This window comes from Cnephaeus nilssonii (assembly GCF_951640355.1).
Source record: "Cnephaeus nilssonii genome assembly, chromosome: X".
Lineage (NCBI taxonomy): Eukaryota > Metazoa > Chordata > Mammalia > Chiroptera > Vespertilionidae > Cnephaeus > Cnephaeus nilssonii.
Genome location: NC_137071.1, coordinates 127,846,111 through 127,872,147, shown reverse-complemented (window position 1 = coordinate 127,872,147; position 26,037 = coordinate 127,846,111). Strand labels below are relative to the sequence as shown.

Sequence of the window (26,037 nt, the reverse complement as noted above, 5' to 3'; positions counted from 1 at the left end):
TCGTCTCCCAAAGCAAAACCTAGTGATCTAGAGGCCTCTGCACCTATGAGGAACCCCCAGGGCTCCAAAAAAGTCCGTGCTCTAGAGACAACCTCAGAATCCAACCTACTCCTGAAATACCTCCAGGACCCTAGGATCATTATTTACAGGGCTCCCAGTGTCCCCATGAATTCTCCACCTGCCACGGAGACCCCCCAGAATCCCTTGACTACCCAGAATCAGCCCTAGGCCCTTGTATCTCCCGAAACCACCCCCCTACCTCCTAATTCCCCATTTCATATTAGCCTTGGAGCTACAGACAACTACAGGCACACATGACTTCCCCACCTCCTAGGCAGGGTTCTGGGACCGACTAGTATTTGTATTTCAATCAAACCTTTTCATTTCCTTTCCCTTACAATCAAATAGTACTTTTTAGCCCCAGTGTTGCATGGAATTTTAAAAAAGCAGATCATGATTTTTAGAACCTACGATAAATAATTGGAAGCCAAGCTTTGGTTTTTCCTTGCCAAACTAAAATATTAATTGCTTACACACTTATAAAATAAGAATGTACTTATTAAAAACCATCAATAATACTTAAGTTTCTAAAGTGAAAAGTCTCATCAAAAGCGTCTTCAAGTCCTTTTTTTAAAAATAGTGAATGATCTATTGAAAAAATGTTATACAGATGGTTTGACTTAATGACTTTTAGACTTTAAGTGATAGGCATTCAGTAGGTATCATACTTCTAGAGATATGATTTACCTTACTCTCATAAGCTGGACAGCTGCAGGGAGTCACAGCTCCCAGTCAGCCCTGCCATCACAAGGGTAAACAACCAATACTCTACAGTGTGTATTCATTGTGGTAGGTTATTTTGTCCAACTGTAGGCTAATGTACGTGTTCTGAACACGTTTAAGATAGGTAGCTAAGCTATGATGTTCGGTAGGTTAGGTGGATTAAATGCATTTTCAACTTACGCTATTTTTTAAAAATATAACCATTTTTTTGCTCACAATTTTTTAAAAATATGTTTTTATTAATTTCAGAGAGAGGAAGGGAAAGGGAGAAATAGAAACATCAATGATGAGAATCATTGATCAGCTGCCTCCTGCACGCCCCCTACTGGGGATTGAGTCTGAAACCCAGGCACGTGCCCTGATGGGGAATGGAACCGGCCCCTTCAGATTCATGATCAATGCTCAACTACTGAGCAACACTGGCCAGGCAACTTATGCTATTTTTAACTTATGATGAGCTTATTGGTATTTCTAACATTATATACTTTATACCAGGAGTGGGGAACGTCCGACCCTCGGGCTGTGTAAGGCCTGTGAAATCATTTGGCCTGGCCCTGCCAAGGCATTAGGGGTGAAATAAATGTTTGACCAAATGCAGCAGGCTAATTTTTAAGTTGATAATTTTGTATGGCCCGAGAATGATGTTATAAATATCCAAATGGCCCTCGGCAGGAAAAAGGTTCCCCACCCCTGCTTTAGACAGATGATCCCATTGCCCAGTTTCATTTTTATTTGTTTCAGTAATGCTTCCTCAAAAATTGAACTGGAACTTTATCTAGATATCATTACAAATAGGTATTTTCTAGATATGTTGATGAAGTTGTGTATTTAAGAACTTCAGACTTAATGTAATTTAAAAAACAAACATGTAAAAGGATTAAACGATTATATATGTAACTGATTATTTTTGATAAATATACTACAGGCCCAGTGCACGAATTCGTGCACCAGTGGAGTCACTCAGCCTGGCCTGCGGGATCGGGCCAAAACTGGCCCTCTGACATCCCCCAAGGGGTCCCGGATTGCAAGAGGGTGCAGGCCAGGCCAAGGGACCCCACTGGTGCATGATTGAGGCCGGGAAGAGATGCGGGAGGTGGGCCAGCCAGGAAGGGACCTCAGGAGGGCTCCAGGGCATGTCTGGCCCATGTCACTCAGTCCCGATCCCAGCAGCAAGCTAACCTACAGATCAGTGTGTCTGCCCTCCTGGTGGTCAGTGCACATTCATAGCGAGTGATTGAGCGGCATTAGCATATCATTAGCATATTACATTTTGATTAGTTGAACGGCTGACTGGTCAACCAGACAGTTAGCATATTAGGCTTTTATTATATAGGATGAGAGGAAATTTGTGGGTTTTGTAGTCTGATTCGACTTATGGTTCCTTGAATTTGCGTAATTTAAAGTATTTTGTCTTTTACCTCATTTTATCATCACATACTATTAAGGTTGGGGCAAATATAATGAGATTGAATAAAAAAGGAAACAGAGAAAATGGTTATATGACTTGTTTTTAGGTCTGAATGAGTTAAAGATGATCTGACCGAACTTTCTCATTTTACAGATGTGGAAACAGCCCAGAGAGGTTTAGTAAGTTTTCAGCATCGGACAGCTAGTTTATAAAGCTAGAATGGGACTCAGGTCTCTTCTGTTTCCTGGCTGACATTTGTAAAAGCTTTTTTTAAAGGGTTCTATTGAGTACTGCTTTATTGTTGTTCAGAAAGTAGTTTATTTTAAATTGGTAATGTATCTTTAGCAGCTTTAAAAAAAGATAATCTCAAGTTTTGCTTCTCAGCCTATTGAAATTATTTATAGAAAATAGAAAAAAACTAAAAGTTCTTTAAATACAACTCTATTCAGTAGCTTTCATAATATTGAGTGTTGTATATTTTAAAACAGTAAAATCCCAAGTGTAATAAAATACAAGTGAAGTATTATGAAAGCAAAGACCTTAATTACATCATCAGTGCTTTTAAAGGAGCTTAATTTACATTATAGCTATTGAAACTATATTGCATGGATTCTACAGAAAATCTACACATTAAACATTATAAATGATGTGCTTGAATTTATTTTAAATAGCAAGCTTATGACTTTGTTCTGTGGAGAACATGGGCTTTGGAATTTGGGGATTACTAGTATTTATTTTTGTTTCTTTTATATCTAAAATAGACGTTTGTATCACAAAACAAGGAGACAGCATCTAGAGATATAGATGGCTTCTACAACTTTGCTGATATACAGATGGGAATGTGAAGTGCACCGTGGAACCAGGGACTTGGTATTAAAGCCCTTCTCAATTTGTATATTACCAACGGCTTTTACTAAGGCTAACATTGTTAAAGTTGATTCTTCAATAAATTATTGAATACTGCATCATTTACTTGAGGTTCAAAAATAGTTCATTTAAATTAAGTTGTTGTTTTGTTTTTTTAAGAATTTGGTACTTCACTGACCTGATTTTATTTTTCTATTTCTTAAGTATGTTTTTATTGATTTTAGAGAGAGAAGGAGGTAGAGAGATAGAAACATCGGTTGGCTGCCTCCTGCATGCCCCCTACTGAGGATGGAGCCCACAACCTGGGCATGTGCCCTGACCAGGAATCGAACAGTGTTCTCCTGGTTCATAGACCAATGCTCAACCACTGAGCCACACAGGCCGTGCTTAAATGAAGTAACCCACTAACCCACTTCATTAAACTTGCAGTTTTGATTCTCTGCATATGATACTGTTATTAGAAAATAGAAGTGGCTAACAGTTCATGGTTTTAATCCTAGTTAAATGTTCTTTCAAATCTAATAATTTAAACTTTCCTCAGTGTTCCATGATATTTGTTTGAGAATGCATTCCATTGCTTATTTTCTTTTTTAATTTAGAGGGATTTGTTATTAGTTGATCAATTAGAATGAACCTATGTGCATTTTTTTCATGTAGACATATCCAGTTAAAGAACTGCTTCCTAGCTGCTTAATATGGCAAATGAGAGTCTGTACACAGACTTGACATAATCATAAATTGAATTTTTAAATTAATAGGTATTTGATAACTGGTTTTGCAAGTAACTCTACTAACTGATGTTGGTAAAGCTGTTTAAAGACTACTTTGTGAGTAGTATGATTATTTGAATAATTTCCACCTTATTCAGTTTTTTACTATAACTGCTAGAGGACTCTTCTGCCTTCTGGTAAGAAAAGATATATGCAACACTAAGACTGTAGAAGCCCAATCACCAGCAGTTTTCAAAAAGATGATTACTGTTTTATTAGCTCTTGTGAGATATTAGTAGAATCGGAATAAAACCTTGTAATATTCAGGTAAGACATACTTAGGCATGATGATAAGCTATGTAGATTAAAAAGCTAGATAAATTTGATTTTCATTAAATATGCCACTCATAGCAAATAATGTTCAAGCATGATACAAATTATTTGGTTGCTTTAAAGCGTTATTCTCCAAATCAACCTACCATAATAATGTGCCAGGAGGCAGGGGATACTTGTTTAAAAGTCCAATTGTTGGAACCAATCCCCAGATGCACCGATTCAGTCTCCAGGGGAAACTCTGTTTTAAGGGGTTTATTGTAATTTGAAGTAATCAGTTCAGAAGATGTTGGGAGGTTGATCTTGTATAAAAGTGACTGATTTATTTCCTTTTATAATATTTAGATTTCCAGAATTATTCTTTCTGATTGTAAATCTAAAAAAATCTTGAATAGTTTAAAAGAAGCAATGTCCTTGTAATAAAATTAATTTCTTCTTTCTATGGGAAAAAGAAAAAAGAAAAGTGACTGAACCTACCATCCACATTTCATATAGCAGCTAATAGGAAATAAGCTTTTATAGGTCTATTTTTTCAAAAGAACCTTAAATTTAATTCTATTTTGATAAAACTAAAACTGAAAATAGCCACTTGTAAAAATTCCTCTTATTGTTACTAAAAATGTATTTTCATGTTTAAACTGTTTTTTGGATATTTTCATATTAATTTATAACTATTACATTGAATTGTGTATTGATGTCCAGAAATAATACATTAAACGACTTTTCACTTTAAATTAGTAATATTGAGCACTTACCCTGTGCCTGGCCTTGTGCTAACCATTAGCATTGCAATATTTCAATCTTTTTCTTAAATTTATCTTTATTTTTGAAAGTATTACAAATGTCCCCTTTTACACCCACCCCGAATCCCCCCAGGCCTACAGTAATATTGTCTGTGTCCGAGTGTTATGCATATATGCATATAAGTTCTTTGGTTAATCTCTACCCACCCACCCCTCCCCACTTCCCTCTGAGATTCATCAGTCTTCCATGCCTCCAGGTGTCTGGATCTATTTTGTTTGTCAGTTTATTTTGTTCATTATATTCCACATATAAGTGAGGTCATGTGATACTTGTCTGGCTAGCTTATTTCACTTAGCATAATACCCTTCAGGTCCTTCCATGCTGTCTCAAAGGGTAATAGATCCTTCTCTTTTACAGCTGCATAGTATTCCATGGTATAAATGTACCACAGCTTTTATATCCACTCATCTACTGATAGGCACTTGGGCTGTTTCCAGATATTAGCCATTGTAAATTGTGCTGCTATGAACATAGGAATGCGTACATTCTTTCTGTTTGGTGTTTCAGGATTCTTAGGCTATATTCCTAGAAGTGTGATCACTGGGTCAAATGCAGTTCTATTTTTAATTTTTGGGGAAACTACGTACTGCACCAGTCTGTATTCCCACCAGCAGTGTACTAGGATTCTCTTTTCTCCACATCTTGGCCAGCACTTGTTGTTTGTTGATTTATTGATGATAGCCATTCTGGCAAGTGTGAGGCAATACCTCATTGTTGTTTTAATTTGCATCTCTCTGATGGTTAGTGTCTATTTAGGTCCTTTGCCCATTTTTGAATTGGATTGTTTGTCTTCCTTTGTTAAGTTGTATGAGTTCCTTATATATTTTGGAAATTAAGCCCTTATTGGTCGTATCATTGGCAAATATGTTCTCCCATACAGTGGGCTCCCATTTCATTTTGTTGGTGGTTTCTTTTGCTGTGCAGAAGCTTTTTATTTTGATGTAGTCCCATTTCTTTATTTTCTCCTTTGTTCCTTTGCCCTAGGAGATGTATCGGCAAATACATTGCTACCAGAGGTGTCTGAGATTTTGCTCCCTCTGATTTCTTCTAGGATTTTTATGGTTTCACGACTTACATTTAAGTCTTTTATCCATTTTTAGTTTATTCTTGTGTACGGTGTAAGTTGGTGGTCTAGTTTCATTTTTTTGCATGTACCTGTCCAGTTATCCCAACACCATTTATGGAAGAGACTGTCTGGACTCCATTGTATGCTCTTGCCTCCTTTGTCAAATATGAACTGAGCATAATGGCTTGGGTCAATTTCTGGGTTCTCTGTTCTGTTCCATTTATATGCCTGTTCTTATGGCAGTACCAGGCTGTTTTGATTACAATGGCTTTATAGTATAATTTGATATCCAGTATTGTGATCCTTCCTACTTTTTTTTCCCCTCAAGATTGCTGCAGCTATTCGGGGTCTTTTTTTGTTCCATATAAATTTTTGGAGTATTTGTTCTAGATCTGTGAAATATGCCATTGGAACTTTAATAGGGATTGCATTGAATCTGTAGATTGCTTTGAGTAGTATGGACATTTTATTGATGTTAATTCTTCCAATTTATGAACATGCTATATTATTCCATTTGTTTGTATCTTCCTCTATTTCTTTTTCCAATGTCCTGTAGTTTTCCGAGTACAGGTCTTTTACCTCCTTGGTTAAGCTTATTCCTAAGTATCTCAGTTTTTTTTGTTACAATGGTAAATGGGATTGTGTTTTTACTTTCTCTTTTTGAGTATTCATTATTGGTGTATAAAAATGCCATTGATTTCTGGATGTTAATTTTGTGTCCTGCTACTTTGCAGGACTCATTTATTAAATCTAGTAGGGTTTTTTTTGGTTGAGACTTTAGGGTTTTCTATGTACAATGTCATGTCATCTGTGAATAATGACAGTTTCACTTCTTCCTTTTAATCTTTTTAAACAGCATTCTACATATACTACATAATCAACCTCTCCTTTAAATCAAAACAATTTCATAATATGCAAATAAAAATTGGTGACAGGTTTAATATAATTTTGATCATAATTTACAGATGAACTTTGCAAGTAGGGTCAGAGGGCACTAATTTTTCCCATCGTTAAGCTAAAATAAACATGTTCCTTCTAGTCATGATTACATTATTAAACCCCATTACTCACACTTACTCATAGTACTTTTTGTTTCAAAAATATAATACAATGGTATGCAAAGCTGTAAATTAAGCTCTTTATTTTATCTATGGTATTTTGGCAAAACTCAGGAATATAACAAAAAAGGAAGATGTTGATTTTAAATTTCCACTAAATTTAGTATCTGTTAACCAAAGCCTACATTTTTATATTCTTCAGTTAAAGAAGAGCTTCTACCCAAGTCTAATTTGTATTTAAGGACAGTCGTTTGTCTTCCGAATATTTGAAAATATTTTTTAAAATAAGTAGTGCTATGGTTGTTGTTTCTATAATTCTAAACTTTGATAGTAATTATAGTATACTCCATTTCCTTTCTGAATAGCTTTTGAAGTAATGAAAAATGAGTAATTTTTTAAGTTATACATGTGTAAACATTGTATTACCTTATTTCTCTTGTGTTGATAGTACTGCTTATGTTTTAGTACTGTTTTTTGCTTCTGTATATTTATGTGTAGCTTTTATATGTAGTTTACCTACTGTTTATAAAATTTGATTTATAATAAATGTTGTTTAAATGAAAATGGCTAAACACTTATTTTTAAGAGCACTTCTATAATAAACATTTACTCATATATGTGCCAAAATTTGATCATGACACAAATTTTTAATGATAAAAATAGAATAAAATTTTCTAATCTCTGTCTCATGTTAATGAGAAGTGAGCTGTATGCCATGTATGTGTACACACAAAGCACTCTGAGAAAATTCAAAGGAAGTAAAAAACCTGTTTTAATCTGAGGAATTTCCAATATAAGGCTTCCTTTGTTAAAAGATACATTTTATTATGATTAAATACTTACTAAGATTAGGCATCTTTCTTTTCTATATTTAAGAAAACAGTAAATTAGAAATACTTTCTAAATTAGAAAGTATTTCTATTTCTAAATTAGAAATAGAAAATAGTAAAAAAGAAGTACTTTCTTTTTTTTAAGTATTGTGTGTTCACCACCCCAAGTCAAGTTTCCTTCCATCACCATTTATCCCCCCTGTACCCTTCTACCGCCTCTGTGATATACTTTTCTCAGGTTTATACAAATGGATCTTATTTTTAAATTATTACCCAATCACCAGACTTTTGTACACTTCTCCCTTTCCTAGCCCATAAATCAGAAGTACTGAAACTGCAGATTGGTTGGTTTTAAAATAACATTTATTATCGTTATTTCTGTCTAAAGCTTCTACATTTGGGGAAAAACAGTAATGTACATACAATAACTAAAAATACTTCACATTTATTGGGTAATTCTTGCTGTGCTGAGCTTAAAATGTACTATTCTTATTTAAAAGGGGTGCATTTCACTCTGTTCTTATAGGAAGAGAAGATAGTGTAATTAGGGTGTGGTTACTCCTTCAAAGCTCGGTCTAGAAAAGACTTTACCCTTTAGAAGCATAACACTAAATGAGCCAAACTTCATTTGAATTTTAGTAATGGAAACCTTTTTTGTGAAAATGGAATCATTCACTGTTGACTTGGTTTTCTTTTTTTGGTAAATACAGGCATGCATGGGGAATATTGTGGGTTTGGTTCCAGACCACTATAATAAAGTGAGTATCACAATAAAGTGAGTTGTAATCTTTTTGCTGGTTGAGTGTTTTGCTTTCATTTTGTAAAAACCACACCACCTGTGAAGCACAATAAGCGAGGTCTGCCTGTAGAGTGTTGGGGGAGGTCAGTCTCACGTGGGAAGATATCTAGAAGCCTTGAACTTCATCTCTCTCCTCTGACATTTTGGCTTTCAGTGGCACACTCCAGCAAGATGTTCAGAAATAGCAGTTTGTTACTTTTCTAGGGTTTTGGTGTTTTCCTGGTGAGGGTGGATTCGCACCTATAAATAGATGGTGAGGGAACAGGAGCACAGGTAGCAGAGACATTCTCACCTCTGCTCTCACCCTCATTCTGGGCCTGCCTGCCCCATTTCAGTTAAATCTGGCCCATCTGCAATGGAACTAATGAAAAAGTCACTTGCAAGTGATGTGACAAGTCATTCACTGATGTTTGTAAATTGCCTTGAAGATGAAAGGTACTTTATAAATGTTAAGTATTATTGAGCCAGTCAAGTGAGTGTAGCGTTCTTTTGAAGTAATTCAGCTGTGAAGCCATACACTGCCTACAAATAGGCAACTGAATAGGAAAAAAGAAGTAAATAAGCTGTTAAGTGCTGTTTTCTTATTGTTTGATGTACTTTTGTCAAATGTAGGTCAGTTTGTTAGGCTCATTGATAAAATCTATTTCACCCTAACTTTAACAGGTCATATGTTAAGTGATTTTAAATTTTCTCTCATTAGAGATCATCTAGTTTTAGGACTTTGAAGGGTCTGGACCTTTTCAATCCTTCATTTTACAAATGGGAAAATTGAGGGTCAGAAAGTTTAGATGGGCTTGTCCAGTGGTCGGCAAACTCATTAGTCAACAGAGCCAAATATCAACAGTACAACGATTGAAATTTCTTTTGAGAGCCAAATTTTTTAAACTTAAACTTCTTCTAATGCCACTTCTTCAAAATAGACTCGCCCAGGCCGTGGTATTTTGTGGAAGAGCCACACTCAAGAGGCCAAAGAGCCGCATGTGGCTCGCGAGCCACAGTTTGCCGACCACGGGGCTTATCCATCTCACACCATAATCACTGCACTTCAATGAGACCTCTTGACTTTCTGCCATCACCTGGAAATCAAGACTCAGCTCATTCAGCCGCTCCTATATAAAGCCTTTCTAACACTCTCAGGTAGAAGGGTGCATTGCTTTATTGGTGCTCACACAGTACTCTGTAGATTTCCAAGTACCTGTGACCCTTTATTCCATTTCTTTTTAAAAATGTTTTTCTTGATTTCAGAGAGGAAGGGAGAGGGAGAGAGAGAAACATCAGTGATGAATGAGAATCATGGATCAGCTGCCTCCTGCATGCCCCACACTGGGGATCAAGCATGCAACTCGGGCATGACCTTCTGGTTCATAGGTCGATGCTCAACCACTGAGCCACGCTGGTTTGGCCTTTATTCCATTTGTTTATCCATGCTGCCCTTGTGACTTACAGTGTTGTCTGTGGACCAGCAGCAGCATCACCTAAATCTCTTTAGAGTCTCAGGCCCCACTCCTGATCTGTTAAATCAGGGGTCCTCAAACTACGGCCTGCGGGCCACATGCGGCCCGCCGAGGACATTTATCCGGCCCGCCGGGTGTTTTTGCTGCCGCTGCCTGTCCTGCTTAGCAGCCGACTTAGCAGTGTGCATAGGAATTTGTTCATAGTTTTTTTTAAAACTATAGTCCGGCCCTCCAATGGTCTGAGGGACAGTGAACTGGCCCCTGTTTAAAAAGTTTGAGGACCCCTGTGTTAAATAATCTATATTTTAACAAGGTAGGGGATTCATATGCATATTAAAGTTGTTGAACCTAGACCATTAGTTAGTTCCTCAAGCGCTAGAATCAAGGCTTAGAAATCTTTTTATTCCTAGAGAGTAGCTTAGGGTCCAGTAATTTATATATATAAAGGGCCAGGGTCGTAACATCCACAACGACCGGAGGCTTGACAAAATGCCAGGCGGCGCGCCGCAGGCGAGCAGGCTGAACTGCTGACCTCTCAGAGAGGCGGGGCTAATCGGCAGTGGCAGCGGCTGCTGGCGAGGCCCAGATAGAGAAGCAGGGTGAATTCTCTCTCCCGGCCTCGCCAGCAGCCAAGCCTCTCTCTCTCCCAGAGGTCAGCAGTTCAGCCCACTCACCAACAGCCTGGGGCAGCTGCTGATCAGCCCCACCTCTATAATCAGGCCTGGAGATGCTGACTGGCATAGAAACTGACCAATCAGAACCAAATCTGGGTGAACTGCGAGGAGCCAATGGCTGCCTAGGAGGTGGAGCTTTTGACACTGGCATAGAAACTGATAATTCAGAACCAAATATGGGTGAACTGCGAAGGCAGAACCTAAGGTGGGGGCTGAGGAGGGGTTTTAAGGGCAGCAGCTGTTTGGTGTAAGGTATAAGAAAGTGATTCAATTTTTTAATGACCCGTTTGGCAGTATAGTGCATATAGCTGGCTATCAGTCCAGATATAGGGATTACGTGTTTTTGTCTTCCAAGAGCATCTCCTCCTGCTGAAAAAGGCTCCCCCCCCCATTTAAGCAATCCTATCCTATATAATCTATCTATACTAATAAAAGGGTAATATGCTAATTAGACCGGGTCAACCGGCCATCTTCTAGATGTCTGACTTCCTTTCGGACAAAGCCATGGTGGTGGGGGCCGAGGCAGAGGCAGTTAGGGGCGATCAGGCTGGCAGTGGGGCAAGGTAGGGGCGATCAAGCCAGCAGGCAGAGGGGTTAGGGGCGATCAGGCAGGTGAACGGTTAGGAGACAGTCGCCCAGGATTGCGAGAGGGATGTCTGACTGCTGGCAGTCGGACATCCCCAAGGGGTCCCAGATTGGAGAGGGTGCAGGCTGGGCTGAGGAAACGCCCCCTCTGTGCACGAATTGTGTGCACTGGGCCTCTAGTGTGATCTGTATTTAATAAATCTTTTTGATTGAATGACAAGGATCTACAACCAAGATTACTCTCCCCAGCAAAGCTATCATTTAGAATTGGAGGTCAGATAAAGAGCTTCCCAGACAAGAAAAAGCTAAAGGAGTTCATCACCGCCAAACCAGTATTAATTGAAAATGTTAAAGGGTCTTCTTTAAGAAGAAGAAGAATTGAGATCAAGAATAGGAACAATAAAATGGCAATAAATACATGTCTATCAACAATTAAATCTAAAAATCAAAATAAAAGAACAAGCAGAACAGAAACAGACTCATAGATACAGAGAACATTTTGATGGTTGCCAGATGGGAGGGAATTTGGGGGTGGTGGTGAAAAAGGTGAAGGGATGTAGAAGTACAAATCAGCCATAGCTCATGCACACAGACAATAGACTGGTGAAGGCCTGGGATGATGTAGGAGACTGGTAGAGGGGGGGAAATGGGGGACATCTGTAATATACTCAACAATAAAATAAAATTTTTAAAAAGACATTCTATAATATTTACTGCCCCCCTCCCCATTTTGTGTTGAAATAGTAGCAGCAGTCTCTGCCCACTGAGGCTCTCCCTGGGACCTTTAAGAACACCAGCAGTATTCACTGGAAACAGAGATAAGAGCATGGCAGTTGCTGACTTAAATTTTCTTCTGATGTGTTTTCATATTCAAGTTTATTTTATTCAGTTGGGAAATGTTGCATAAAGCCTGAGTGGTGAGTTGATGCTGGGGCTGAATTAAAATTAAAGAGCAGTCAACTACTTGCTTTGGGCTTGTGGGAGAAGTTAGTCACTCTCAGATCTGTTATCTTCCTTCTTTAAAAAAAACAAAACATTTTTATTGAGCCCTAGCCAGTTTAGCTCAATGGATAGACCGTCAGTCTGTAGGCTGAATGGTCCCAGGTTCGATTCTGGTCAAGGGCACGTACCTCAGTGGCAGGCTCCTCCCCGGCCCAGGTCCTGGTCAGGGCAAGTGCAGAAGACAACCAATCGATGTGTTTCTCTCACATTGATATTTTTCACTGTCTTTCCCTTTCTCTTCCACTCTCTCTAAAAATCAATGGGAAAATATCCTCAAGTGAGGATTTAAAAATAATTTCTTATTGAATTTATTAGGATGACATTGATTAATAAAATTATATAGGTTTCAGGTGTACAATTCTATAGTATATCATCTGTATATTGTACTGTGTGTTCATCACCCCGAGTCGTCTCCTTCCATCACCATGTATCCCCCTTTTACCATCTTCTTCTTCCTCCCACCCCCCTTTCCCTGTCTCTGATAATAACCATACTGTTGGCTATGTCTATGAGGTTTTTTCCTTGCTTACCCTCCCTCTTGATCTCTTGACATCTTCCCACTTCTAGTGTTCAGGGGTGAGCTTGGCCGTCATCAATAAAACGTGCAGGGTTGTCCAGGGAAGTATTCAGTGTTGCTCCAAATTTGGGGGGGAATGCAGTGACAATGGCTTTTATTTCTTTCCTGGAACAAAGACTTAATTGTAAACCTAAAATTTGAAAGAAAAGTAAAATCCTGCCCTAGCAGGTGGTTGGGCTTCAGCCTATAAACCCAGGAGGTCGCATTTTGATTCCAGGTCAGGGCACAGGCCTGGGTTGCAGTTGTGGGCTCCATCCCCAGCAGGGGGCGTGCAGGAGACAGCCAATTGATGGTTCTCATCATGGATGTTTCTGTCTCTCCTCCCTTCCTCTCTGAAATCAATTACAAAAAAATATTTTTTAAACGTAAAATCCTAAATGCACATCATACTCTTTATTTATTTTAAATGGATTTTCTTTTGGTTACCTCTGTATAAATATATTGATGTCTTCATATGAGACTTAATTGGAATTTCTTATTTAGAAGGTACTTCTTTGCCTTCTAAATAGTAATAATGGTAGCACTCAACCAGGATTCAGGTGTCATATGATCACTGCCTTTCCATTACTGTTTTAAAGGTAACATAACAGAAAAAAAGAAAAACATGTGCATAAATGTGGTGCTTAGGTTTTAAGAGTCAGACATTTCTGACTTGAACCTGGGCTGAGCTTCTTAAAATTAAAAAAAAAATGCTGACCTCCTTTATACATCTTTATTCATGTTATAACATTATAAACCCTTTGGTGCTAACATGTACTTGTAAAACAAATGAATGACCAAAGCCTATAGCAATAGGGCAGCATTTGAGACCTATATTGTATCCTTCATCTATCCTGTTAAATTTTAAATGAGTGCGTTTTTTTATGGGAAAATGTTCCATTCCTCTGTCCACCCCTCAGAAGAAGTACCTCCCAACTCATCTGAAGTGGCAGAAATCATTTCAGCGTATTTGGGTTTGGGTTATTAAATGCTAAGTGCAGAGTCTGGACCCAAAGCCAGAAAGAACAGTTTAATTCCAAAATCCATAGTCTTAACCACTACATTATACTGCTCAGCAATAATAACAATAGTAAAAATAATAGCAACAGTTTATTGAGCACCTGCTATAATAGCCAGGTACCGTATTAAATACTTTGCATGCTTCAAGCCATTTAACCTTCACATCAAATGTATGAAGATCGTGTCATTGCTCCCATTTTGCCAGACGAAGAAACTGAAACTTACATCTAGTATCTCATTTGTTTAGGGTCACATGTTTGAGATTGGTAAGCAGGGGTCTACCAAAGCATGAGATCAATATGGTTGAGGATGTATTTCACCAAAGTAGAGCAGAACCTGAATCTTGCCCCCAATTACTTGGTTCCAGAGGTCTCCGAGGGAAATCTATGCCTGGAGTATAAAACAAAGCAAAGTGACTCTTGTATTAGCAGGAGCTTTGCCCCCAAATTCCAGTGCACCACTGCACGGATTGAGATTTTGCTATGCTAGAAAGTCTTGAGGCCCCCAAAGCCCACATTCTAGGTGTGGCTCTTTCTTTACTGATGTAACAAAGCCCCCTACCTAGGGTTGCAAGAAGGAAAGAAATACCATTTGTCTCCATGCCTGGGAGCCTCTGCCCCTAGAACATGGCTGCAAAGAGAGGGCGAGCAAAAGGGCACTAACAAAAGACAGAGACAGCCCGCAAGCAACACGTACCTCTTTAAAGGCTCCTCTGAAAGTGCCTCCAACTGTGACCGTGGTTCAACCTACTACCCTGGAGTCTTCCCAATCCAGATCAGCACTCCTGTGGAGGGGTGGAGGTAGGAGTGGAGGAGGAGAAGACTACCCCTGAGCTTCCTTTCACCTACAGATTAGCATTACTATAGCAAGTAAGTGGTAGAGCTTGGGTTTAAACTGATATCTGTCTCTTAACCACTATTCCAGAGGGAGGGGCCTGTCAAAATTCATTGCGGGTGTTTTTCAAAATACATATAGCCCTCCAGGCAGTTAGAAAGCCTAAATAAGGTAACTGTGCAAATTACTAAAGATGAGGGGGGAATCAAAGATGGGCAGAGAAACATTTAAATAGGATGAAGTAAAAACAAAACACCAAAGATCTCTATGTTCTGGTAAAGAGAAATGTTACTTTGAGGTTACAAAACCAAGGTCTAGAACAGTGTACCCACAATGTTATCTCATGTATAAGAAAGGGGGAGATAGCCTGGACGCAGTGGCTCAGTGGTTGAGCGTCGACCTATGAATCAGGAGGTCATGGTCTGATTCCCTGTCAGGGCATATGCCTGGGTTGCAGGCTCGAGGGCATGCAGGAGGCAGCTCATCAATGATTCTCTCTCATCATTGGTGTTCTATCTCTGCCTCTCCCTTATTCTCTGAAATCAATAAAAATATATTTTTGAAAAAGAAAAGGAGAGATAATAAGTGTGTGTATGCATGCTTAATTTTGTATAAAGGGCCACTGAAAGGAAAAATAAGAAGCCAATAATAGCTACCCATAGGAGACAAGAGGAAATGAGGGGTGTGGGGTCAGAAGTGGGAATGAGATCCCTTTTTTAAAACAATGATTATTGTTGAGAGTATTATAGATGTCCTCCCTCTATTTCTCCCATTGCCCCCCTCCACCTGGATCCTGCCCCACCCCAGGCCTTCACAACCCTATTGTCTGTGTTCCTGGGCAATGCATATCAATATATATAAAAGGCTAATATGCTAAGTGTCTGACCAACCGGTCGCTATGATGCTCACTGACCACCAGGGGGCAGACACTCAATGCAGGAGCTGCCATGATGCACACTGGCACTGCAGACCTGGCGCCCACAAAGCAACACTCAGCTTCCCCCAAGTAGGGCACAGGCCCTGCCACCACCCCGGAGCAACAGCCCACCAAATCACGGCCAACACTGCTGAGACCCCATGGTGCAAAATGTGGCCCACAGCCCAGCCCAGCCTGGAAATGGTCACTGTGGGCACCCAGTAATGTCGTCACCTCGCAATGCCCAGCTTCCTCTTTCTAGCGACAACTAGCCTCCTTCCAGTTTCTTCAGCCTAGGAACACGACTTGCTTTATAGCCAGGTGCAAACATTTCACACTTTAACCTAATGTCTGTGAAGCATTTTCCCATGCCTCATCTCATTTGATCCTCACGAAGTCCTGGAGTAGGTAGATAGGAGACTCGGTGGAATCCTCTTTTCTTTTCATTAGCTGGAAAACAGAGATTTAAAAAGCTTAGAAACTTGACCCGACTGAAAAGAAGTAAGAAATGGTGGACCTTGAAAATGACTTCAGGTTTTCTCACTGCACAGAATATATTCAAACACTGCTGCAGTTAAATATTTTACCCTTTGTTCTCCCAGCGTGATCTACAATAATAATCTGCTTCGCGTTGATATTTACTGCTGTGTTGCTGACAATTACCTGAAAGAGAAGTTGGGGTGCTTCACTGGGCTGGAAAAAGTTTAGCTACATCAGAAAGCAGGTCTAATTAAGCAAGTTTACTCTATATCTATAAAAGGCTAATTTGACTTGTGCATGCATGAAACATATAAAGCTCTCGCTGGTGCCAATCGCACGTGTGTGTTTCGATCTGTCATTGTTGATCACGAATTTGGTTGACACTTCTATTATAGAGAAAGGGCAAATAGCGATACTAAAACATTTCTTCTAATTTTCTTTCAATGTTCACAAATTCATGCACTGGGCCACTAGTATTCATATAAGTTCTTTGGTTAATCTCTCCCCATTCCTCCCCCCTTGTCTCCTTCCCTCTGAGATTCTTCAGTATCTTCCATGTTTCCATGCCTCTGGTTCTATTTTATTCATCATTTTATTTTGTTCATTAGATTCTTTGTTCGTTTATTTTGATTTTTAGATTTAATTATTGACAAATATGTCTAAATGTATACCTTTTTAGCCCAGCCAGCTTGGCTCAGTAGTTGAACGTCTACCTAAGAACCAGGAGATCGTGGGTTCGTTTCCCAGTCAGGGCAAATGCCAGGATTGCAGGCTTGATCCCCAGTGTGGGGTGTGCAGGAAGCAGCCAATGATTCTCATCATTGATGTTTCTATCTCTCCCTGTCCTTTCCTCTCTGAAATATTTTTTTTAAATAAATGTATACTTTTTTACAGTTTTGATTTCTCAACCTTTGTAAGCATATTATCTCTTTTTATATAAAAGTTGGTATTAAAGAAGCACGAAAAAAGGTGGTAAAGAAGAGTTTTTTTAAAAGAGTAAGGGGGCGGGGGACTGGAGGGAGTCAATGGGGGAAAAGGGGACATATGTAATACTTTCAACAATAAAGAATTATTTAAAATTAAAAATAAAAAGTGCTTCATGAAGAAAGAAAGAACGAAAGAAAGAAGAAAGAACGAAAGAAAGAAAGAAAGAAAGAAAGAAAGAAAGAAAGAAAGAAAGAAAGAAAGAAAGAAAGAAAGAGAAAGAGTAGAAAAAAATCATGACACTACTTTTCCAAAGACTCATGGGTGATTTTTTTTCTACTTGGGATGAAATTCAGGGAACGCAAAAAATTTAGTGCTCAGAGATGTCTGGAAAGAGATGACCTTTGGCTGGATACCACAGGCTGGACTTGGATTCCAGAGAACAAGACGTTTCCTGTGTGACTGAGGGAATTCAGGAAGAACTACTTGATAGGGACAGGAACCAAGTAACTACCATGCCACTGGCACATCTTTTATTGCTGTCCATAAGAATGCTACCAGTGTCGGTACCACTTATACTTCAGAAGAGCACATCTAAATCTTCTTGTCAAGATCCATTGGGTTGGTTTTTTTTATCACACTTCGTTCCCTGTAGCATTTTTTCACTGATAATCACTCCTTTGTTCTTTAAAATGTCTCCCACCTTGGTTCCTGTGATAATGAATGCAGTTATCCACCATCCGTGAATTCCTGAGCACTGCCTGGGCCAGGCATGCTAGACTCCATTTTATCTACTTCTTTGAGACTTGGTCTCTTTAGCTAGCTCGTTGCTTTCTTTCTCTGCCCTTCCTTTTCCCTCTCTATCTCATCTGTCATCATGTTACAAGGTTCGGTCTTGAATCCTCTGCTTTTATCCCTATATTCTTTATATTCTTTCTTCTAGGCACGAGCCTTTCTTACAGCTTCAACCAGCACCACTAAGCACAGCCATTCATCTGACTGCCACTCCTCAAGCTTCAAATCGACCAAATAGGTTCACTTGAACAGTTAAAAGAATTGTTTCCCTGGCCTCACCATATACTAAACTGAACTCATCCCATTCCTCCTTCCCAGATGGCCTCCCTGTTCAAACATCCTCATTTCCATTGATGAGATGCAATTATCTCAGTTCTACCACTGACACTTTGGGGTCATCTTAGACTATTCTTTTTTTCACCTCCACTAGGCAGCACTTAACTAGCCCTGTTGTTGAAATGTTCCTCTTTTCCATCTTCTCTTCTCATGCCCATCCTCATCAACCTAATGGGTTCCATCACTTCTGCTCTTAAAGCCTTCAACTGATGAAACCAGGCCCACAGAGGTTAACTAAGATAATCTTCCTTACGGAAAGTCAACTAATTATAGACTTGAATCACTTCTACAAAACATTCTAGCTTAAATTAGTGTTTGATTAAATAACTGGGGTCTATAGCCTAGCCATGCTGACACAAAAACACTGATTATTATAGTAATGGTTGGTGTTTTGTTTTGAATTTCCATCAGTGAACACTTTGTTCCTTGTGAAAATAAATCACAAGCCCAGACAGGCTTCTGAGAAGAGAGAGAGGCAATATTATCAAACTTTCATCAGCGTTAATACATACAGCGTGGTGCACAAGTGCGTTTACAGTTGTGAGTACACGAAACACAGTTTATTCTTGCATTATTATTTTTAATTACTGTATTATTTTCCATACAAATGTAGACCTACTTTCGCCCCACCCTGTATATGGTTCATGAAGGTCATTAACCATCTGATAAAAGGAAGCTTCACTGCTTACAACCCATCATTGGGTGTAAGCTATTGCCTGATTACACTAACCCAGTGGCCGGCAAACTCATTAGTCCACAGAGCCAAATATCAACAGGACAACGATTGAAATTTCTTTTGAGAGCCAAATTTTTTAAACTTCTTCTAACGCCACTTCTTCAAAATAGACTTGCCCAGGCCGTGGTATTTTGTGGAAGAGCCACACTCAAGGGGCCAAAGAGCCGCATGTGGCTCGCGAGCCGCGGTTTGCTGACCACTGCACTAAACTGTTTTCAGTCTATTGGTAAGAAAAGTAGTTCTCCAAGTCGATATTAGTTAACACTTGAAAGGAAACCTTTCAAGAAACAGGTGTTTACGTCCATTGGTTGTGCTTATATGCATGCATACAAGTCCTTTGGTTGATCTCAGCCCCCAACCCCCACCTGCCTTCCCGCTGTAGTTTGCAAGACACTGGGGGTTGGGGTAAGAGCAAGTGGGGGGGGGGGGTAGGGGAGGCAGGGGGAGGTCAATGGGGGGAAAAAAGAGACATATGTACTACTATTTGTAACATTTTAAACAATAAAATAAAAAAATAAAAATTTTTAAAAAGGAAAAAATAAAATACTAGTATAAATTAAAAAAAGAAACAGGTGTTTATTTCTTCATTTGTAAATTATTTCCCTGTGCCACAAATGTTTAATGAGTACTGGGCTAGGTTAGTTGGCTATTTCCACTCTCCCTTGGGTTCAGAATGGTGAATGCTTTAAACACTGAAACCTACAAAAAAGTAGAAAGCATTTTGTTTTGAAGCATAACCACTGTCTACTAATGATATGGCAAAAGATAGGATTCAATGAGAAAATATAAGTTAAACACTTAGAACACAGTTCCATGAATATTTTCTGTCCCCTTCCATGAATATAGTTTTCACAAGTGAAGTCTCATAAATTAAAAGTTCTCTCCAATGTGTTCATGGATAGGAAGAATTAACATAATTAAAATGTCCATACTACACAAAGCAATCTATAGATTCAATGCAATTCCTATTAAATACCATATACAAGAATAAACTCAAAATGGATTAAAGACTTAAATGTAAGACTCAAAACTATAAAACTCCTAGAAGAAAATATAGGCAGTAAAATCTCTGGCATTTCTCTTAGCAATATTTTTCTAATATATCTCCTTGGCCAAGGGAAACAAAAGATAAAATAAACAAATTAAACATCAAACTAAAAAGGTTTTGCATAGCAAAGGAAACCATCAACAAAATAAAAAGACAACCCTACTGAATGGGAAGAGATATTTGCCAATGATACATCTGATGAGGGATTAATATCCAAAACTTATTTTAAAAAACTCATTGTACTCAACACAAAAACAACAAACAAAAATAATCCAGTTTAAAAAATGGGCAGAGGACCTGAATAGACACTGCTCCAAAGTGGACACACAGATGGCTAATAGACATATGAAAAGATGCTCAACATCACTAATCGTCAGAAAAATGCAAATTAAAACCACAATGAGATATCACCTCACACCTGTCACAGTGGCTATCATCAATAAGTCCACAAAGGACAAGTCTTGGCAAAGATATGAAGAAGAGGGAACCCTCATGTACTGTTGGTAGGAATGTAGATTGATGCAGCCACTATGAAAAACAGTATGGAGGTTCCTCAAAAAATTAAAAATGCAATTCCACTTCTGGGTATTTATCCAAAGAAATCTAAAACACTAATTCAAAAGGATATATGCACCCCCATGTTCATTAAAGCACTATAGAAGCAACCCAATTGTTCATCAATAGAAGAGTGGACAAAAAAGTGGTGGTACATATATACAATGGAATATTACTTTGGCCATGAAAAAGAATGAAATTTTACCATTTGCAACAGCATGGATGGACCTCGAGGGTATTATGCTAAGTGAAACAAGTCACTCAGAGACAAATACCATATGATTTCATTTATATGTGGAATTTAAAGAACACAATAAATAAAAGTGAAACAGACTCGTAGACACAGAGAGCAGACCGGTGGTTGCCAAAGGAAAGGAGAGTTGTTGGACTGGGTAAAGAGGTGAAGGATTAAGAAGTACAAATTTATAGTTACAAAATAGTCATGGGGATGTAAAGTACAGCCTAAGAAATATAGCTAATAATATTGCAATAACTTTGTATGGTGCCAGGTGGGTACTAGAAATATCTAAGGGGTGGGACACTTTGTAAAGTATATGATTGTCTAGCAACTACGTGTGAAACTAATACAAAATAGTGAGTATAAACTGTCATTGAAACAATAAAAAAATTAAAAACAAAAAATAAAGAAAAATAATAAATATTTTAAAAATAAAACCCTAACTGGTTTGGCTCAGTGGGTAGAGCGTCAGCCTGCAGACTCAAGGGTTCCAGGTTTGCCGAAACCGATTTGGCTCAGTGGATAGAGCGTCGGTCTGCGGACTGAGGGGTCCCGGGTTCGATTCCGGTCAAGAGCATGTACATGGGTTGCGGGCACGTCCCCGGTGGGGGGGGTGCAGGAGGCAGCTGGTCGATGTTTCTCTCTCATCGATGTTTCTGGCTCTCTATCCCTCTCCCTTCCTCTCTGTAAAAAATCAATAAAATATATTTAAAAAAAAATCTAAAAAAAAAAAAGGGTTCCAGGTTCGATTCCGGTCAAGGACATGTTCCTTGGTTGCGGGCACATCCCCAGTAGGGAGTGTGCAGGAGGCAGCTGATTGTTGTTTCTAACTCTCTATCCCTCTCCCTTCCTCTCTGTAAAAAATCAATAAAAATATTTTTAAAAATAAAAATAAAACAATGAGAAATAATTTTATAAAGTTCTCTGTAATCTTTTTGCAAATTATCTCTATTTGATGGCGTTATTTTTGGATATAAATACATATATAGCAAAGAATCAACTGAGTTTACCAGGACTCATGAACTTATCACATGGACTAGACTCCCTCACTGTAGTTTCCTTTGTACTTACCTACGTGCATTTTTACACGTTATCATTTCAACCATGATGCAGATAAAGTTGCCAGCGTTTACAATTGCCCTTTTGTCTCAAAAGTCAACAATTTTCCAAATTTTATGTAAAAATGTTCCTGTGAGTCAGTGGCGAGGAATGTTAGGTATCACCAGATTTCACAACTTTGACAGAATTTTGACTGCGGAAAAATGGAGCATATCTTAAATTCTCTTCAGCATCAAACTCTCTCATGGCTTGGCAGATGCGCCAGTTGTTTTGCATTGTTATTAACTGTTAATTACAGAAATAATACCATTTTATTTCCCCTGAAAACAATTAAAGATAAATCTAAAATCCTCTTTGATCCCTACTCCCCATTGGTAACTACCATTATCAATTTTGTCTGTATTCTTTTTTTTTAAATATATATATAGGGCACAATGTCACAGGAAGGTCATGGTGTCCTGCCACCCGTGAGGAGTAAACCCAATTTGCTGTTGGATGTGTCATACACAGAGGAGCCATTCTTCAGGCACTCTGCTCTCTCCACATCCAATGGTCTGTATTCTTACAGACCTTTTGTCTGTGGATTTACATATGTATTACAGTGCACTGACAGATGAACTTATGTAGGTGGGAAGTAGCTATTGTACTTACCTATGGGAAATGGGGCCCATTATTTTTAATCATGTGAAATGTTGGGGTGATGGGTAAGGGAGAGATTGGAAAGAAAAGAGAAGAAAGAAGGGCGGTCTTGCCAAGAGTGATCATTCATTTCTCTATATTTCTTTGGCCTTTTCACTTTTGGTCCCCTGAGCCCTTTTCTGCCAAGATACACCACCATAGTGTCTGCGCAATAGCACAAGCAGTTTAAAGATCTTGCATACAGTTTCATCAATGGGTGATTCAACAAAGACACAACACAGTCCCCTATGCCTGCTGGAAGTATCTCTCCACCCAAATCCAAGCATCATCGGTTCCATTTTACATACAAACAAAAGAAAGAAAGGAAAAGAATAGTTTTGGCTTTCAAGTGCAAACTGAAGTGGTCGTGACTCCCGATGTCAAATTCTTTTTAAAAAAATATATTTTATTGATTTTTTACAGAGAGGAAGGGAGAGGGAGAGAGAGTTAGAAACACCCTACTGGGGATGTGTCCGCAACCAAGGTACATGCCCTTGACCGGAATTGAACCTGGGACCCTTCAGTCCGCAGGCCGACACTCTAGCCACTGAGCCAAACCGGTCAGGGCCCGATGTCAAATTCTTTGACAGCTAAACAGAAATCTCTTCATTAATCATCTCATTAATTTCTTTTAAAATATGAGATGGCTTCAAGTTCCAGACAAGATGGCATAGACTCATTTCTCCTTGATCCTTCCTGCTGGGTAAAACTAAAATCCCTGGAAATAATACCAAAGTTCATCATAAAGAGATTCTGGTGGTAGAAAGAGGAATGTGGGTGAGCTGGAGCCCTCAGGACTTGAGGAAACATGGCAGTGAGCTCCCTGGTTCTCCAATATCCCAGACTCGAGGCTAGAGAAGCCTACAACCTGTAATCTCCAATCAGAGCAGACAAGACCCAACAAAACCAAAGAAAAACCTGTTGTTTCTGGCCAAAGGACCTTAAAAGGAGAGAAACCCAATCCAGTAGGAGAGAAAGGAGAGAAACTTTTTGAGGACACCCACCCTACTGAAACCATGGGTCCTTATGACTTTGATTGACTTTAGCTTTAAATCCTACTTCTAGAAATCATCTCTCTCTCTCTCTCTCTCTCTCTCTCTCTTTCTCTCTCTCTCTCAACTTCTCCTTCTCCCAACCCCATAATCAGCAACCCCCAAGGCAGCAGAAGACAATAGCTCAGACCTGACTAATGATCACAAGATCTGGACCTCGGGCAGGCTAAAGATAACATCTCTACCTAAGCTATGGTTCAGCTCCTGAGCCCTAAGGTGGAATGACTGCCTTGGCGACTTTCCCATGAAACCTCCCAGAGGGACACAGGAACAGACCTCGGAACTGTCCTCAAGACACACAGGAAGGATTTATGACCCCTACCTTTCCTCCAACCAAACAGCTCCCAGCACAACCCAGAACCCCTAACCCAGGGTGTCTTGTGATTTTGCCCTATGTAATCTGTAACCTACACACCATCAAGGAGTTCAGGCTTTTGAGCACTAGCTTCCCATTCTCCTGGTGGCACTATTCAGAATAAAATAGTCAACACTTCACTGCAATTCTCAGTGTTCAGTGTTTGTCTCTGCGGGAGCCAGGTGGAGGGACCTTTTCTGTTCAATAGCACTACCCTCCCCGTGGTGTCAGCAGAGACTGAGCAGGTACTATATAGACTTGGGTCCCCGAGTCAGTAACCTCAGACAGCTGGGGGACTGCTTTTCTCTCCCTCCTGGAGCACAAGCCAAGATTAAGTGGGAGTCCCCGCAGCGCCAGGAGGCCTGGGGAAGCATTTTCCTCCCTCACTGCAAAGAGCTTGCTAAAGCCCAACCACACCAGGCAGCCAGAGGTGGCATACACTGCCCTCACTGGCAGAATCAGTGGATACCCAGTAGGGAATCCACACTGCCATGCCCCACCCAGCAGCAGCAGCTACCCAGGGCTAGGATGCTCAGCTCAGCAGGCCTGGCATCATTCAAACCCCACCTGGTGACACCAGATGGCCCAGGGAGGCACGGGATCTCCTGACCCCCACCAAGGAGCAGGTATCTGGGGAGGCACTTTTGCTCTCCTGCCACTGGTAGCAGCTGAGAGCTCATGTGGGAGTTTGGACATCTGCCACTCTTCTGCCAACAGGCATCAGCAGCGGATCCAAAGAGATGCTCCCCCTACCCAGTGTTGCCATGTCAGTGGAGACAAAGTGAGGAGTTTGGACTTTCACCCTGGTTGGCCAGTGGCAGCTGGTGCCCCTCACCCTCCCCTCCCAATTAGAGAGTGAAGGAGGGATATAAGAGAGGAGGAAGCTAGAGAAAGGTATTCTTTCTTGATAATATATATTTTTATGGATTTCAGAGAGGGAGTGGGAGAGAGAGATAGAAACATCCATGATGAGAGAGAAGCATTGATTGGCTGCCTCCTGCACGCCCCACATTGGGGATTGAGCCCGCACCCAGGCCTGTGCCCTGACCAGTCCCCTATGCCTGTGGGACACTTTGGTTGATGCTCAACCAATGGGCCACGCTGGCCAGGCAAGAAAGGGATTCTTTATATATTTTTACAGTTTACTTTCAATAATGGTTTATATTGGTTTCAGGTGTACAGCTTAATGGTTAGTGCACCCCTATGTTCACTGAAGCATTATTTATAATAGGGAAGATATAGGAGCAACCCAAATGCTCATCAATAGGTAAGTGGATCAAAAAGTTGTGATTCATATATACAATGAAATATTACTCAGCCATAAAAAAATAATGAAATCTTACCATTTGCAATAGCATGGATGGACCTAGAGGGTATTATGCTCAGTGAAATAAGTCAGAGAAATACAAATACCATATGATCTCTTTTTGTGGACTCTAAAGAACAAAATAAATTAACAAACAAAACTGAAACAGACTCACAGACATAGAAAGCAGACTGGTGGTTTCCAGAAGGAAGGAGGGTTGGAGATTGGGTAAAAGAGGTGAAGGGATTGAGAAGTACAGATTGGTAGTTACAAAATAGTCATGGGGGTGTAAAGTACAGCACAGGGAATATAGTCAATAATATTGTGATAACTATATATGGGGCCAGGTGGGTATTAGGAATATCTAGGGGAACACTTTGTAAAGTATATGAGGAAGTGATTCTTTAAATCAGCATATGAAGTCCTGGGCAGGACACCTAACTGACCCAAAGGTAAAACTGACTACATCAACATGCCTGAAGGTATGAGAACGGAACTACAGTGTGGAATATCACCTAAATTGTCAAGGTGGCTTCAAGTAGAATACAAAGAGCAAACTACACTGAGTGGCCAGATGATGATGATCTCTGAACGCATAATAATCTGGCCACTCAGTGTATATCCTATAGAATAAAAGGCTAATATGCAAATTGTCCCCTCAACCAGGAGTTCGACCAGCAGGCAGGCCGGCCAACCGCCCATGTCCCCTCCCCCTGGCCAGGCTGGCTGGACCCCACCCATGCACAAATTCATGCATCGGGCCTCTAATATACACT

The 26,037-nt window shown here is 39.7% G+C and overlaps 1 protein-coding gene and 1 long non-coding RNA gene across 2 annotated transcripts in view; one reads left to right on the top strand and one right to left on the bottom strand.

The window, feature by feature from the left end:
- RP2 (RP2 activator of ARL3 GTPase) overlaps positions 1-7,565 on the top strand; it is a 35,868-nt gene extending 28,303 nt beyond the window's left edge. Inside the window, exon 5 of the mRNA XM_079764969.1 lies at positions 2,953-7,565. Within this exon, the coding sequence (XP_079621095.1) occupies positions 2,953-3,036 (84 nt within the window). The 3' untranslated portion in view covers positions 3,037-7,565. The remainder of the gene's footprint in view (positions 1-2,952) is intronic.
- Positions 1-16,573, bottom strand: part of LOC307095628 — a 32,202-nt gene extending 15,629 nt beyond the window's left edge. Inside the window, exons 1-4 of the long non-coding RNA XR_013813207.1 lie at positions 15,934-16,573; positions 14,646-14,733; positions 12,904-13,055; positions 12,502-12,622 (exon numbers count right to left, since the gene is read on the bottom strand). This is a non-coding gene — a long non-coding RNA (uncharacterized lncRNA). The remainder of the gene's footprint in view (positions 1-12,501; positions 12,623-12,903; positions 13,056-14,645; positions 14,734-15,933) is intronic.
- Positions 16,574-26,037: the final 9,464 nt, after the last annotated feature.